Source organism: Epinephelus fuscoguttatus, linkage group LG7, assembly GCF_011397635.1.
Source record: "Epinephelus fuscoguttatus linkage group LG7, E.fuscoguttatus.final_Chr_v1".
NCBI lineage: Eukaryota > Metazoa > Chordata > Actinopteri > Perciformes > Serranidae > Epinephelus > Epinephelus fuscoguttatus.
The window spans coordinates 41287696-41303668 of record NC_064758.1 but is presented as its reverse complement, the minus strand read 5'-3'; the positions used below and the strand labels follow the sequence as shown (position 1 = coordinate 41303668).

Sequence of the window (15973 nt, the reverse complement as noted above, 5' to 3'; positions counted from 1 at the left end):
TGCTCTCCATCTAGAGTAACCCATTGATTTGTACGTATGATCAGTATATTAAATTATATCACATGGTCAAATATTTAACTTTGTTTATTAACAAATACCTGCAAAACTACATTCCCATCAGCCTCAGCTGGGCTTTGTGTTTAGTGCAAATCACCAAACATATGCTACCACACTAAACCAACACAGTGAGTATGACAGGATACTGCAGCCACAGGCTTATTGTAAAGCCCTCAATTTCCCAGAAGTTTTTACTTTCACTTACTGTTTACTGTAACAGAGTCCAAATCCTTATCAGAATAAACTCATCAGAACAGCAGAAACGACCTTTAAACACCCAATAATAACACTGTTCAAAAACACTCTTAGGGTCGTATTGATAACATTTTTATGGAGACAAATAATTCTAAATAAATTAATAATAAATCCACAGAACTTTTAGAAAGGTGCAGAATAAAAATATCACTTGAAATAACTTTAAAAATGTTGAGAGTGTAACAACTGAAGAAAGCACATGTGAGAATTAAACTATAAGAAGGGAATTCTATTAAACAAAAGTTAAAGCCACAGTGTGTAGGAATTTCTCCCATCTAACGTTGAAATCATGATTGCATTGGCCTGCCTGTTGGGAAAAAAATGACAGGCAGGCCAATCACAGTGTCCCTTTTAAAACCTTAAAACCCCTTCAGCAGCTCTTTCCACCTGGGAAAGGCTACCCCGATGTTGACCCTCGTTTTTTGAATTCGCCTGTCACGTTGCCTTTTCAGGAGGCCTGCTCAGGAGCCCCAGTCACCATTCAAGGTACAGATGTGGAGGTTGTCTCCAGCTACTGGTACCTGGGAGTGCAGCTGGATGATAAGCTGGACTGGTCTTGCCACTTGGAGGCAGTGTACACGAATGGTCAGAGCCGACTGTATTTTTTGAGAAGGCTGAGGTCTTTTAATATCTGCAGACCTCTTCTGTACACATTCTATCAGACTGTGGTGGCCAGTGCACTTTTCTTTGGTGTGGTGTGCTGGGGAGAAGGAGGATTACGTCTCCTGTGATGCTGCATGCATGATCCTGCATTATGCTCAAAGAGTGGTACTTTGTTATGCTGCAGGAGTGCCGGGGTAGTAGCGAATGATGACACCAATGATGACTTATTTATGAATGCAGACATCAATTTTGCCAATAAACCACTGACAACGCTACACACTGTCCCTTTAAAGTTCGACAAATTTAATAATTTTGAAGCTAACAAAAGGTACTGACTGCAAAAACGCATTGCCAGGTAAACTAAGGACCTGTACAGCCAAAAAAGGTATTTCCAAAGTATGTTGTGCCAGGAAGACGAATCTACCACAGAAGACCAGGATAGGACAAGCTTTAAGGGAACAGTGGCAAGCTGAACCTCCAGCCAGGAATGTACTGATACTACTAGATGTACTAATTCTTTGGCTTTCTCGCGAGTAAACCCTGAAATGTCTGATCCTGTGTTACGAGTCTCTTTATTCTACAACAGTAATAAGCAGATTCAGTAGGTTATAGAGAATTTGTTATTGAATGCTCAGTTACTCGTTGCTACGTAATGGGTACAAAAAGAATAGCAAATATCCTTACTTTAAGTTGTCCAAAATCAACAGAAAATATCCATGAATAGAAAATGAAAAACTAAATTGTTCCCACTCACACGACCAAATTGGGCTTCGATACAGAGGGCTGACTGGAGATGAGGCTGAGTGTCAACAGATAGGCAAAAGCAGCGGAGTCTCACAGGCCTGAGGGAACCTGGCAGGCAAGAAAGGAGAATAAAAAACAGACCTGGAGGAAGAAAGAGAAAGAATATTAAGATTTAGATACATAGGAAATCTCATTTTCCAATTAATGTTCAAATCTTAAGTTCACTGCGATACTTAACTAAAAGTACAAATATAGCAATGCCAAAATAGCGACTCCATTACAAGTAAAATTTCTGCATACAAAATCCTACCTAAAGCTCCAGTGTGTAGGATTTAGGGGCATCTATTGGCAGAAATGGTATACATTATTCATATTATATTATTCATCATTCATTTATTGTCAGACTCTCTTTTAGACTTTCTTTTTGATAAATTCATCTTCCTTTTTTGGGTTGCTTTGCAGTGCAGGCAGTTGTTACCAGTGCTGGAACTTCCTCTGCAGGATTCTCTGTCAGTGAACTCGACTTCCATGTGAGGAACATCCAGGCGCAGCTGCATTTGTACAACAGCCAAAAGGAACCAGGCGCAGATGGTCAGTTCAGGGAGTTTCCCTGAAGCTGTGTAAACTACACGTACAGTACTGCTGTGTGCTGCTCCTCCTTTTCATGCTGTGTCTGACTTATCAGTGTCATTTCTGTTTGTCACTGATGCTGCTCTGCTCTCGGGGGGTCTTTGCTGCTGCTCTCCCTGCCTTAGGCTTTCTATGTAGGCGCATGGAAGGGCAGAAAGGTGTGCTAAATCTGCCTCCGGCTTTTGCACATGGAAGGGCAGACAGGTGTGCTAACTCTGCCTCTGGCTTTTGCACATGGAAGGGCAGACAGGTGTCCTCTCTCTGCCTTATGCTTTCCATGCAGGCGCATGGAAGAGGCTTTCTGTGTAGACCCAAGGAAAGGCAGAGAGGCCCCAGAACAGAACAATACCGCCAAATATAATACTGCAAATAGAAATAAAGTTTTCTTTGACCAAAGTGGTCCTGACTGAAATATATTCTTTATTCAAAAAGTTAAATGATCCTGTTATTGTTTTAATACATTCGTTTGCAGTTCTATTAAAATTTCAATTAACAAAAGCTAAAAAAAAAAAAAAAAAGGTTTGAAATAGGCTGCTGAGATGACCCATCTACATTTCTTGGTTCTAAAATCTGGCCCAAAAGAGTGCTCCAGGGATAACGATTTTCTGAAGGCCGATTCAGAAATTAGTGTCGCCCTGGTTGCCTCGTCAAAAAACAAGTGAGATTTTTCGACTGGATTTTGTATTGTTGCAGAAAATAAGCTCTGTGGCTAAGAAGATAATCATCACAGATTAACACCTCTTTTCTTATTTTTGAAGCATAAATGTAATTATTTTTGCCACTGTATCTGTGTATATTTGATAGGTTACTATATTTTTTGCACTATATGATATATCTTTCTACTCTTGTAAGGACGCACCGCCAAGCGCCCAGGGCAGGAACGCTAAAACGCTAACTCTTTCTGGGTTGTAGGACTCATTCCTGGGAAAATTTGTTTATTTATAAATGCAGCAACACCTTTTGTTGTTTGTTTGTTTGTAATCTTGATTGTTTTTTAAATCTTCTTCACATCTATCAAATTTTAAATGAGAATCTAAAATTACTCCTAAAATCTTGAAATCATTGACCTCCTCTGTTCTTTCTTTCTGTATCTTAATATTACATTTTTAAAGTGAGTCCATTTTTCTAACAGAGAAACACATTGAAACAGTTTTTTTAAAATTCAGTACAATTTAAGTATGTTGCAGCTATTGATACATGTCACCTAAGCATGCATGTAACCCTTTGAATAGGGATGCACGATAACTATCGGGCCGATAACAGGAAATTATTACGTCATTCCGATAAGTCCGATATCATGACGAATAGCCCCGATAACCTATAGAATTTTGTCAGCGCGGCAGTGCCCCGCTCCCACCATGAGACCTGAATGGCCTGCAGTGAATGCTGCATTCAAGTGACGTCGGCATAATCAGAAAAACTCTTTTGGACAGGGAAAATTCAAGAATACCCCCTCATGTCGGAAAACAACTAGTTAATAATTTCACACAGACCCAGACACTCACTCTGTCACACACACACACACACACACACACACACACACACACACACAGACGTGCACACTCTCTCTCAATAGTGTTGCAGGGTATACTGGTACCAATGGTAGACCGCGGCACTAAAACTCCACAGTACATATGATACCATAATGTCTGAGTACCGTAGTACTACGGTGCCTCAGCTACCACTACTGTGGGATAAGTTCAAAGACCAATCGCAAGAGGGTGAGTGTCCATGCGCCGTCCAACAATGGCGCGCGCTGGCCACCTGGCACTCAATATGCTGCTGCAGTGACATTTCAGGTAGGCCTATTAGCTGAGCTATTGAGTATCTTTAAGCAGTGAAAGTTATTTCTTTTTCCTTGTAGGTTAGATTTGTTTATATATGCTACAGTGATTTGTTTTCCACAGAGCTCTACGGTGCGAGCATTTTACTTGCATTTGCGACTAAAAATAGTTTTGACCGAGCAAAATAAATCATTCAGCACACTGTACAAGTACAGATTTCAACCAGCAGCAGAAACGAAAGGCGAATCCTGCTGGTTGTGGGTTGAACGGGGGTCACAGACAAAGACGGGAATACGTATTCCTGTCAAATACAACAGCCATACTGCTCTGCAGCACAAGATAACGGCTTACCGGCGACAGAGAAGTCTGGCTCCAAGTCCAATAATTTCCTCTTCTTGGCGTCATGACTGCCCAGAAGTACCTGAACAGCCGAGCTGTGGGGCACACAGGTATGTGACGTGTCAGAGGAGAAACGAGCTGTTCACATTACTCTTTGTGGCAGGTAACGGCCCACAAACCTCACCGCACTTTAGGGACTGTTCTTTAAAAAATCTGTTCTTTTAAAATCCTTTAAACTTATTTTTTTGTTACTATGGAATGCACTTTTTCAGTTTGTTTACATTGACAAGTCTAACTTGTTCAGCGCAATCATTTTCTATATATATTTATTTTTTTGAACTTCTGGAATGAACGTTTTCAGTTTGTAATCCCAATGTATGTATTTGCATCAGTTCAAGGGGCCTTTATTTTTATATCAGTAAGTAATGCACCTTATTTAAATCGATGTTCATTTGAGATATCAAACAGTTTTTTTGTTTGATATCTTTTCGAAATTTTTTATTGGAAAAAAATAAATATATCTTCATTTAAACAGTCAAAACAGTTTTGGTTTTGTTCATAGTATTGATGTAATGATCTTAGGTGTATATATACATATTTGTATATATACACACTGTATATGTGTGTGTTATCGTTTATCGGTTTAAAAGAAAAGTTATGTGCATCCCTACCTTTGAAACCTGAGCAATGAGCAACAAAAGAAGAAATAACCCAAAAAGTTAGCAAGAAATTAGTAAAAAGAGAAAATTAAAAACAAGAAAATTATTAAAGTTTTTTTTTTTCATTATTTAGTTTTTTTTAAAAATATTTTTAAAATATCTTTTAAAACTAATTTTGCGATGTGTGGGACATTTCTCACCAACTTGCCCGTTACCTTTTTTTCTATGTTTTTGAAAGAAATCGCATACTTGTAAATACTTGTGAAAGGCATCTGAATGCAGCACCACAAAGGTGATGTCGCTCCAGGTGTAAGAGTTAAGATCCCTGCAGCTTTACTGGGTGACTTAGCCTGTGCATATATCATACACAGGACCTGACGACACGGCTGGTGAAATGGTAACTGCACAGCAGCGCATGTATCCCTGATTGCCTGTTGTCGTCACAACTGAAACTGAAAGTATGGAGCAGACCCACTGCTCAGACACACAGTGGATGGATAGGGAGAAAACCGGCACCGGCGACGGGTGGGGCAGAGAGAAGAAAACGGCGTTGCTGGCTGATGGTGCACAGAGGACAGATTCAAACTGAGATTCAAATACAAATTCAGATTCATTCATTCAGATTTATTTAAGTAAGTAACTGGTGTAGTAAGTGATGAAGGTGATACCGCCCACGGAGAAAAAGAGACCGCAGAAGAACAATCAGCGAGGAAAGATCCAGTATCGGAAGAGAGGTTGTTATAAGGTGCGTATGTGCTGTAGATGATTCGCCGTGTGTCCTGTAGGCCTATTTAGTTCCGCAGCTTGGCTGGTTACACGCTGGTATAGAGCAGGGGTCTGCAACATTTGCCATTAAAAGAGCCATTTTTGACCAAAAATAATTTGAAAAAATCTGTGTGGAGCCGCAAAAATATGTTTGAGCCTTACAATCAAGGTAAATAGCCTATTAAGTCTAAATTAGCGTATACTTATGGTCTAAATAAGCATTTGTTAATATGTTTTACCACAAGGTGGCCACTGTGCAGGGCACTATTAATAATTATCTGGTACTTAAATTTTGCAGAGCTGGCAGTGAGAGCAAAAAAATCTGTCCACGCACTACTACATTCTCTATTTTATTCAATTTACTTTTTTGGATTTGGCATCCATAGCTAACCAGCCACTGCTGTCGAGGTTCAGCAACATTTGGATTCACAGAAGGAATTTCCATAGACTTATTTTCTCAAAGGCTCAAGGAGCCACTGGACAGGGGCTAAAGAGCCACATGTGGCTCCGGAGCCACAGGTTGCCTACCCCTGGTGTAGAGAGTTGGTGCTGTTTGTCTCAGCCAGCAGCTCAGTTTAAAAGTATTCTAAGGTAAGTGTCAAACTAAGTTAAGTGCAACACACACCGCCGCCGGCGCGGCGCTGTGGCCGTCAAGGGCCGCCCCCCCAACACACACCGGCAGCGGCGAGCAGCGGCACCGTCAACATGTATTTCCCACCCCAGCCCTCTAGGTGGCTGTACCCATAGACATATATACATAGACGCCGCATTGACTGCCGCTGCCTATTGGAGCCGACGTCCTCGCCGGCCGCCATCTTGGATGGGTCTCGCTTCGCCTCCACAGTGCATTCACTTCTATTGAGGAAGGAGCTGTATGCACAAGTAAAATAGAATAACTCGCTGAATTTTCAACTGATTTTCACGCGGTTTGGTTTGTTACAAACGGCACACATGTAGTTATGATACAGGATGCTTTCGTACATTAAAAATGCGGGATTTCATGTTTTGCTTTTCATGCATGCTAGCAACAGCATGTTATTTAGATCACAACACAGTGCTTTTATTCACCTCAACCCCAGAGTGGGATATATATATCTATATATATATCTATATATCATATAGATATATATATATATATATATATATATATATGTAGCATATTATGTATAGCATAATATGTAGATCTGAGGTTTGCTCAAACTGTCAGCTCCTTTAAATCAGGGCTAAAAACACTATTGTTTACTGAAGCGTACTCTTAGATTAAATACTTACCTGCTGTATTCTACTGCCCATACTTTTTAACTACACACTGCTGATTTATGCCCTTTATTATTCTACTTCTTTTCTTATCCTGACAGTTCAATGTATTGAGCCTGTTTTTATTTTATGTTACTGTATTTTATTATTATCATTATCATTCTCAATTTCTATTTCCCTTTTCAATCGACTGTTTTTATTGTTTTAAATAGTGTCTTGTTGCTTTTAATGTCTCTGTAAAGCACTTTGAACTACCTTGTGTTGAATTGTGCTATACAAATAAACTTGCCTTGCCTTGCTAACCTTTGTGCACATATTCACTTTTCCACCAGCTGTGCTGCAAATATCCCCTGCTGCTCATCCTTCTGTATCTTTTTTCAAATTATCTTGACCACAGTCCCATTTTCATAGTTATAATACCAATACCAAAATTAATTTCAGTGTTTATGTAAATACTGAAAATGTTTTTTACTACTTTTGAGGGATCACAGCAGTCAGTGTAATAAGAATAATTTTACTAATCCCCAAAAAGAAAATTTCAAAGAAGTCTGTAAGATCATCTATTTAACAAAGAATTATTAAGTCTGATGGCTGTGGGTACAAAAGAGAGTGGGTGTGTGTGAGAAATAAACTCAATCAACAATAGAGCTTTTTCTTTATTAAAATATATTAACAAATTTATTAATATGCTATACTGTTTTGTATTGTGTATATTGTGTTTATACAGTGTATATATACAGTACAGGCCAAAAGTTTGGACACACCTTCTCATTCAATGCGTTTTCTTTATTTTCATGACTATTTACATTGTAGATTCTCACTGAAGGCATCAAAACTATGAATGAACACATGTGGAGTTATGTACTTAACAAAAAAAGGTGAAATAACTGAAAACATGTTTTATATTCTAGTTTCTTCAAAATAGCCACCCTTTGCTCTGATTACTGCTTTGCACACTCTTGGCATTCTCTCCATGAGCTTCAAGAGGTAGTCACCTGAAATGGTTTCCACTTCACAGGTGTGCCTTATCAGGGTTAATTAGTGGAATTTCTTGCTTTATCAATGGGGTTGGGACCATCAGTTGTGTTGTGCAGAAGTCAGGTTAATACACAGCCGACAGCCCTATTGGACAACTGTTAAAATTTATATTATGGCAAGAACCAATCAGCTAACCAAAGAAAAACGAGTGGCCATCATTACTTTAAGAAATGAAGGTCAGTCAGTCCGGAAAATTGCAAAAACTTTAAATGTGTCCCCAAGTGGAGTCGCAAAAACCATCAAGCGCTACAACGAAACTGGCACACATGAGGACCGACCCAGGAAAGGAAGACCAAGAGTCACCTCTGCTTCTGAGGATAAGTTCATCCGAGTCACCAGCCTCAGAAATGGCAAGTTAACAGCAGCTCAGATCAGAGACCAGATGAATGCCACACAGAGTTCTAGCAGCAGACCCATCTCTAGAACAACTGTTAAGAGGAGACTGCGCGAATCAGGCCTTCATGGTCAAATAGCTGCTAGGAAACCACTGCTAAGGAGAGGCAACAAGCAGAAGAGATTTGTTTGGGCCAAGAAACACAAGGAATGGACATTAGACCAGTGGAAATCTGTGCTTTGGTCTGATGAGTCCAAATTTGAGATCTTTGGTTCCAACCGCCGTGTCTTTGTGAGACGCAGGAAAGGTGAACGGATGGATTCCACATGCCTGGTTCCCACTGTGAAGCATGGAGGAGGAGGTGTGATGGTGTGGGGGTGTTTTGCTGGTGACACTGTTGGGGATTTATTCAAAATTGAAGGCACACTGAACCAGCATGGCTACCACAGCATCCTGCAGCAACATGCCATCCCATCCGGTTTGCGTTTAGTTGGACGATCATTTATTTTTCAACAGGACAATGACCCCAAACACACCTCCAGGCTGTGTAAGGGCTATTTGACCAAGAAGGAGAGTGATGGAGTGCTGCGGCAGATGACCTGGCCTCCACAGTCACCGGACCTGAACCCAATGGAGATGGTTTGGGGTGAGCTGGACCGCAGAGTGAAGGCAATGGGGCCAACAAGTGCTAAACACCTCTGGGAACTCCTTCAAGACTGTTGGAAAACCATTTCAGGTGACTACCTCTTGAAGCTCATGGAGAGAATGCCAAGAGTGTGCAAAGCAGTAATCAGAGCAAAGGGTGGCTATTTTGAAGAAACTAGAATATAAAACATGTTTTCAGTTATTTCACCTGTTTTTGTTAAGTACATAACTCCACATGTGTTCATTCATAGTTTTGATGCCTTCAGTGAGAATCTACAATGTAAATAGTCATGAAAATAAAGAAAACGCATTGAATGAGAAGGTGTGTCCAAACTTTTGGCCTGTACTGTATATATATATATATATATGTGTGTGTGTGTGTGTGTATCTATCTACATATATATATATATATATATATATATATATATATCCATCCATCCCACTCTGGGGTTGAGGTGAATAAAATAACTGTGTTGTGACCTAAATAACATGCTGTTGCTATCTGCAGGAAGTATTAAAGCATGAAATCCCGCATTTTTAATGTACGAAAGCATCCTGTATCATAACTACATGTGTGCCGTTTGTAACAAACCAAACCGCGTGAAAATCGGTTGAAAATTCAGCGAGTTATTCTATTTTACTTGTGCATACAGCTCCTTCCTCAATAGAAGTGAATGCACTGTGGAGGCGAAGCGAGACCCATCCAAGATGGCGGCCGGCGAGGACGCGCTCAGGCAGTCGATGCGGCGTCTATGTATATATGTCCATGGCTGTACCTACACTAGTTGCCAACTGCTAGTAACAGAAGAAGAAGAAGACGAAAAACTTTGAGGCAACAACAACTTGAATTTCACGGCTGAGTTTCTTATCAAAGTCGTCTTATTAAAAATTTGCAACAACCGGAGTTGATCCTACGACACGAGACGTACATAAAAGGCTTTTCTCGCAGCGCCGCCATGAGCGCCGGCCGCGCTGGAAATAGAGCAGTGGGCTGAAGCAGAGCGGCGCGGCGCGTCGGCCGGCGCCAGTGTGGGTTGGTTCATAGAATATAATGGAGGCGGGCGTTTTGACGCGCGGCGTACGGCGGCGGTGTGTGTTGCACTTCTACACACAGACAGCTGTCATTTGAGTTTATAAGGAACAATTCGCAGTGGATGAGAGACTGTGGACTGAGCATATTGAATATCACTGTCTACATGTTCACGCTGCTGAACACATGTATTGATAAAGTACTGGCTTCTTACCCGCTAAGGGTTATATTAAAGGGGCAATAAACGAAATTCATCATTTCTAGATTGACTGATTGATTGATTGATTGATTGATTGATTGATTGATTTCTGGAAGACAATAAGACAGTAATCCAAAGGATGACATGCTAAAGTAAAATACTTATTTCCAGCATGGTCCTTGGTGTTTACGCACACGGTACATCACCTAAAACAAAATAAATAAGAAAACAAAACTGCTGTAAAAGCTGTCCAGTTCATCAATAAATATCCACCTTGTTCCATAAAATCTGCTTGACCTGTCTTTTAAAAATCCCTCGTGATGAGAGGCATTTTGTAGCAGTTGGCAGACTATTCCATGCCATGATACCAGTGTAAAAGAAAGTTTTTAACTGCATTATTAGCTTTAGGAGGAATGCAGGAGCGGATGCTGGCCCTAGTGTTATGACTATGCTGTGTGTGGACCATGGATACATTAGAGCATAAATATTTGGGGGCATGACCCCAAAGTTGTTCTACTCTTAGATGTACCAGTAGTAGACCAGCTCTTGTAAACTCCTCCCTTCCAATATGAGTACGGGGGGTGTTTTTAACAGGTACCGAATAACATTGTTTTGCAGCACTTGATATTTGTTTTTAAGTTTCAGAGTCAACCCAGAAAATCATGCAGAGCAAGCAAAATCCACATGACATTGAATCAGAGTTAATACCAATAATTTCTTTACAGAAAAATCAAAAAACTTTGTCTTGCGATATAAAAACTTCAACTTACAGACACATTTGGCTAAAATTTTGGCTGCAGTGTATTCACCTATAAGTGATTGATCCAATGTTAGACCCAAATATGTGACATTTGATTTAGACACATTGAAGTAAGGCTGCCGCTAACGATTATTTTCACTGTCGACTAATCTGTCGATTATTTCTTCGATTAGTCGACTAATCATTTCATCAAAAAAATGTGTTAAAATGTTGAAAAATGTCGGTCTGTCTCGCCCAAAACCCAAAATTACGTCATCTAATGCCTTGTTTCGTACTCACGCCAAAGGGTTTTAGTTCACTGTCACGGGAGAGTGTGTAAAGCTGCCAATATTTGAACATAAGAAGCTGCAGTAAGAGTATTTTGGGGTACTTTTATAGTGCTTTTCTATGAAAAAAGACTCAAACCGATTAGTCGACTACTAAAATAGTCACCAATTATTTTAATAGTCAATTAGTCATCGATTAGTCGACTAATCATGGCAGCCCTACATTGAAGGAATTAAAAAATTGCTATGTGAAGAACTAGAGGTGTAATTTCATCTGGGGTATAGCATGACCTCACACTCTCTGTATTGATCTCCAGCCCCTTGTTTACAAGCCGGTCCGGCTGCACGTTCGTGTACGTTCATGTGAATACCCCCCCTCCCCATGGAGCCCTTGGCCCTCCCTCCTTATAAAAGGCTACAGCCAGTGAGCCCATCCACGTGCCTGCCGGGCTCACAGAGAAGAGTAGTAAGGTTAGCATTAGCTCCCGGTGTTAGCACTAGCCTGGATCCGGCGATGGCTCTAGTCGAGTCGGCTGCCACCGGCTACTGGAGTAACTTACAGCTATTGAGCGCTTCTACCAGCTCTTCTAGTCACTGAGTCTCGCCTCCATCTCAGCAAATATATTACATTTATTACAGGTACCATCATCATTGAAGTAGGCAGGGGAATAGCTAAACACAGCAGAGACTGAGAGTGAGTGAAAGACATCGCTAACTGTTCAACTAAGCCAAACTAAGTTGGCTATTTATTTAGATTTTATTTCCTCGCCCCTGTAGTGAGTGAATCTGCCTGTAGTGAAACCGGGGCTAACCGGTGCTTCCTCCTCAGGCTCCACTTCACTCAGCTGCCTGACAGATCCACTGCTTCTTCACACTTTAACCTGAATAACAAACCAGAGCTAGCTGGGAGCATGACCGGAGGGAAGCACAGCCAGTTAGCCTCCGCTAGCTTCCCAGCTAGCCCCGGCTCTCCGTTTGGATCCAACCGGAGCGCCGAGCCCTGGTTTGTTATTCAGGTTAAAGTGGGAAGAAGCAGTGGGTTTATTGGGCAGCTGAGTGAAGTGGAGCCTGTGGAGGAAACACTGGGACCGTCTGGATGTAATAGTCCGTGGAGGTGCTGCAGTGCTCGGCTACGCACATAGGTAACAAGGTGAGTGGGGTGGGGGGGTGTAGAGCAGAGGTAGAGGGAGGTGTGGCTCATGACACACTTTGTTTTGGTCTACAAGGAGCGCACAACAGCAAACCTAGCGGTGAAACGATTTCGCTTTTTGCCCCTTTAATGTCACTTACAGTAACGAGTGTAGCTGCCGTCAACTCGAGGCACTGTTCATCAACTTAAATCACACGTGAGTGAATATGACAGCAGCAAAGTCCACGAGGGCTCAGTCTGCAGGTCCAGAGGGTGGACATTTGGGCTGAATGTAAATGTCCACCCTCTGCACCTGCACACTGAGCCCTCGTGGACTTCAATTGTACGTTGCACACGTCTGTATTGATATAATTGGTATTTTTCAGTGTACCATGTGGGGCTGTATGTGTCAGTAACTGATATTTTTAATTGATTGTTTTTTTAAGTATGATGATGAAATATTTTTGCATTTTGTCTTTCTTGTTCTGCCGATGCAAACTGGACTCAGACGTGGAAGAAGAATGGTCCAGTAGGTATCAATAATTTATACTTTCTAATCACATTTTTTTGTCACATTTCAGTTTCTATTTCAGTACAGAATAATGAAATGTTACTTGCATCTTGACTTTCTTCTTCATTTTTGTAATGTTGCAAATTTGATCCACTTCTTTGACATAATTATGCTATATGCAATTATTATATAGAATATGGCTTGATATAGATATATACACTGCTCAAAAAATTAAGGTACACTTAATGGTCACAGTCTAACACCAAGTCAGTTAAACTTCAGGGATATCAATGTGTCCATTTAGGAAGCACAAGTGATTGTGAATCAGTTTCAGCTGCTTTGGTGCAAATCAAAGTGACAATAGGTGCAATGGAGAGGCAAAAGCAAGACAACTACCAAAAAGGGAATGGTTTTACATGTGCTGTCCACAGACAGTTGCTCTCTCCTCATCCTTCCTGACTGATTCTTCTCTAGTTTGGGTTCTGCTAATCGTCCTTGTCAGAGAGCTATCAGAAACTGACTCCATGAGGGTGGCATGAGGGCCTGATGTCCTCTAGAGGGACCTGTGCTCACAGCCCAGCACCGTGCAGCTTGATTGGCATTCACCAGAGAACACCAGAACTGGCAGGTCTGCCATTGGTGCCCCGTTCTCTCCACAGATGAGAGCAGGTTCACACTGAGCACATGTGACAGGCGTGAAAGAGTCTGGAGACACCGTGGTGAGCATTATGCTGCCTGTAACATCATCCAGCATGACTGGTTTGGCAGTGGGTCAGTGATGGTCTGGGGAGGCAGATCCTTAGAGGTCACACAGATCTCCATGTCATAGCCAACAATACCCTGACTGCTGTTAGGTACCAGGATGAAATCCTCAGAGCGATTATCAGACCTTAAGCTGGTGCAGCGGGCCCTGGGTTCCTCCTGGTGCAGCGGGCCCTGGGTTCCTCCTGGTGCAGAGGGCCCTGGGTTCCTCCTGCTGCAGAGGGCCCTGGGTTCCTCCTGGTGAAGCGGGCCCTGGGTTCCTCCTGGTGCAGCGGCCCCTGGGTTCCTCCTGGTGCAGCGGGCCCTGGGTTCCTCCTGGTGCAGAGGGCCCTGGGTTCCTCCTGCTGCAGAGGGCCCTGAGTTCCTCCTGGTGAAGCGGGCCCTGGGTTCCTCCTGGTGCAGCGGCCCCTGGGTTCCTCCTGGTGCAGCGGCCCCTGGGTTCCTCCTGGTGCAGCGGGCCCTGGGTTCCTCCTGGTGCAGGACAATGCCTGGCCTCAAGGGGCCCGAGTGTGTAGGCACTTCCTGGATGAGGAAGGCACTGATGCCATTGACTGACCCTCTTGTTACCCTGACCTAAATCCAATTGAGCACCCATGGGACGATGGTTACTTATCGGTGCATCCACAAAGTACCACCACAGACTGTCCAGGAGCTCGCTGATGCCCTGATCCAGGTGTGGGAGGAGATCCCCCAGGACACCATTCACCACCTCATCAGGAGCATGCCCAGATGCTGTCTGGAGTGCATACAGGCACATGGGGGCCAAACACACTACTGAGTCACATTATGAGTTGGATCAGCCTGTGATTTCTATTTTTGACTTTGATTTTCGATGTGATTTGAATCCAGCCCTCAGTGGGTTGATGAGTTTGGTTTCCACTGACCATTGTTACATCATTTTGTTCTCAACAAATTAAACAATGTGCATCACTAAAGATTTTCAACTTGAATAATAGGTTCATCAAGATCTGATGTGTGATTTAAGGGTTCCCTTATTTTTTTGAGCAGTGTACATTATATTTACATCGCCACCATTAATTTAAATCAACCTGAGGCTGTTCTCACAGAGAAACTCTATTTCTAATCTGCCGCTGACATTTCTTCTTTTTCTTTCAGAGTATTAAAGGAATTGTCAACCTACCAGGTAAACAAGAAGAATAAGTTCATAGTTTCCTCAAAGAAATATAGTGTGTTAGGGACTTCAGAGGAGACTGATACAGTTTTAGCTAATTACTAACTTTAGTGATTGAAAGTGAAGGAAAGAGCTGCTACATCTGCAATGAGTAGAACAATGTGAAGCCTATTAATATGGGGGTTGTGGTCTAATAACAATATTGTGAATTTGGCATATTTCATGTGACTTTCATGGATTATAAAGGAAAAGATTAACTTGCCAAACTGATCAAATGAAGTTTCCCTTTCCTTTCTTTCAGATGCATGTGCTGAGGGTAAGTAACTTAATTTTTAAATAGCTTTTTGTTGGATAAATATAATTTTCAAATGACATACAAAGTGAGACAAAAGTGAGGGAAAAAAGTCAGGCGATTCATGCTTTAAATCGTTTTCGCTTCTGTGTTTATAACCAAGAACCAGGTGAAAAAAAATGTTTTGGTCAGGATAATTTTTCTAAAACTGAATAAAACTGAATTTGAATTGAAGTTATTTTCTTCATCTTTAAAAACAAATAAAAAAGTATTGGAAGGTGGCTGTTTGTAGTCCGCGTGATATTGACCAATCACGTTTGAGCCGGCTGCAATTGTTGCCAGGTTAAACGGTCCGTGCGGTGAACTAACGAGGTGGAACATAATTGCCGTCACTGCAAACTCTGAATCCATCACAATGGTTCAGCATATTTACTTATATGAGCGGGGGGAGGAAACGGAAATTCGCCCCCTCCGCCCAAATCAAACTGGAATGCCAAAAAATTGGCTGTATTCGGCGTCTGCCGGAAGTCAGATGCCGAATACAGCCGATGGGTTCCGAGAATGGGATTACACTCACTCCACCTACTACGACTACTACTCTTACGCACAAAATGATCTGCTTTTCAGTGTTGTTGTGTGGAGAGGGGTAGCCTACAAATCGTGCTCTCTATCGCGTGTTAATTTTCCTCCAGCTGTTAGTAAATAGAAGTGTGCCTCTATATACGGTTAAAACATGCTGCAGCCATTTTGAGAGTGATCTGTCTTCGCGCACATTCTGGTAA

At 41.8% G+C, this 15973-nt stretch overlaps 1 protein-coding gene across 3 annotated transcripts in view; it reads left to right on the top strand.

The window, feature by feature from the left end:
• Positions 1 to 5556: 5556 nt before the first annotated feature.
• The window catches only part of LOC125891173 (uncharacterized), a 136593-nt gene continuing 126176 nt past the window's right edge, over positions 5557 to 15973 (top strand). The window contains exons 1-4 of one of the 3 annotated variants that reach the window (XM_049580213.1): positions 5557 to 5816; positions 13003 to 13023; positions 14884 to 14911; positions 15201 to 15215. In XM_049580213.1, coding sequence (XP_049436170.1) covers positions 5727 to 5816; positions 13003 to 13023; positions 14884 to 14911; positions 15201 to 15215 — 154 coding nt within the window. In that variant the 5' untranslated portion in view covers positions 5557 to 5726. The remainder of the gene's footprint in view (positions 5817 to 13002; positions 13024 to 14883; positions 14912 to 15200; positions 15216 to 15973) is intronic. The other 2 variants (XM_049580210.1, XM_049580215.1) reach the window with 2 other exon arrangements.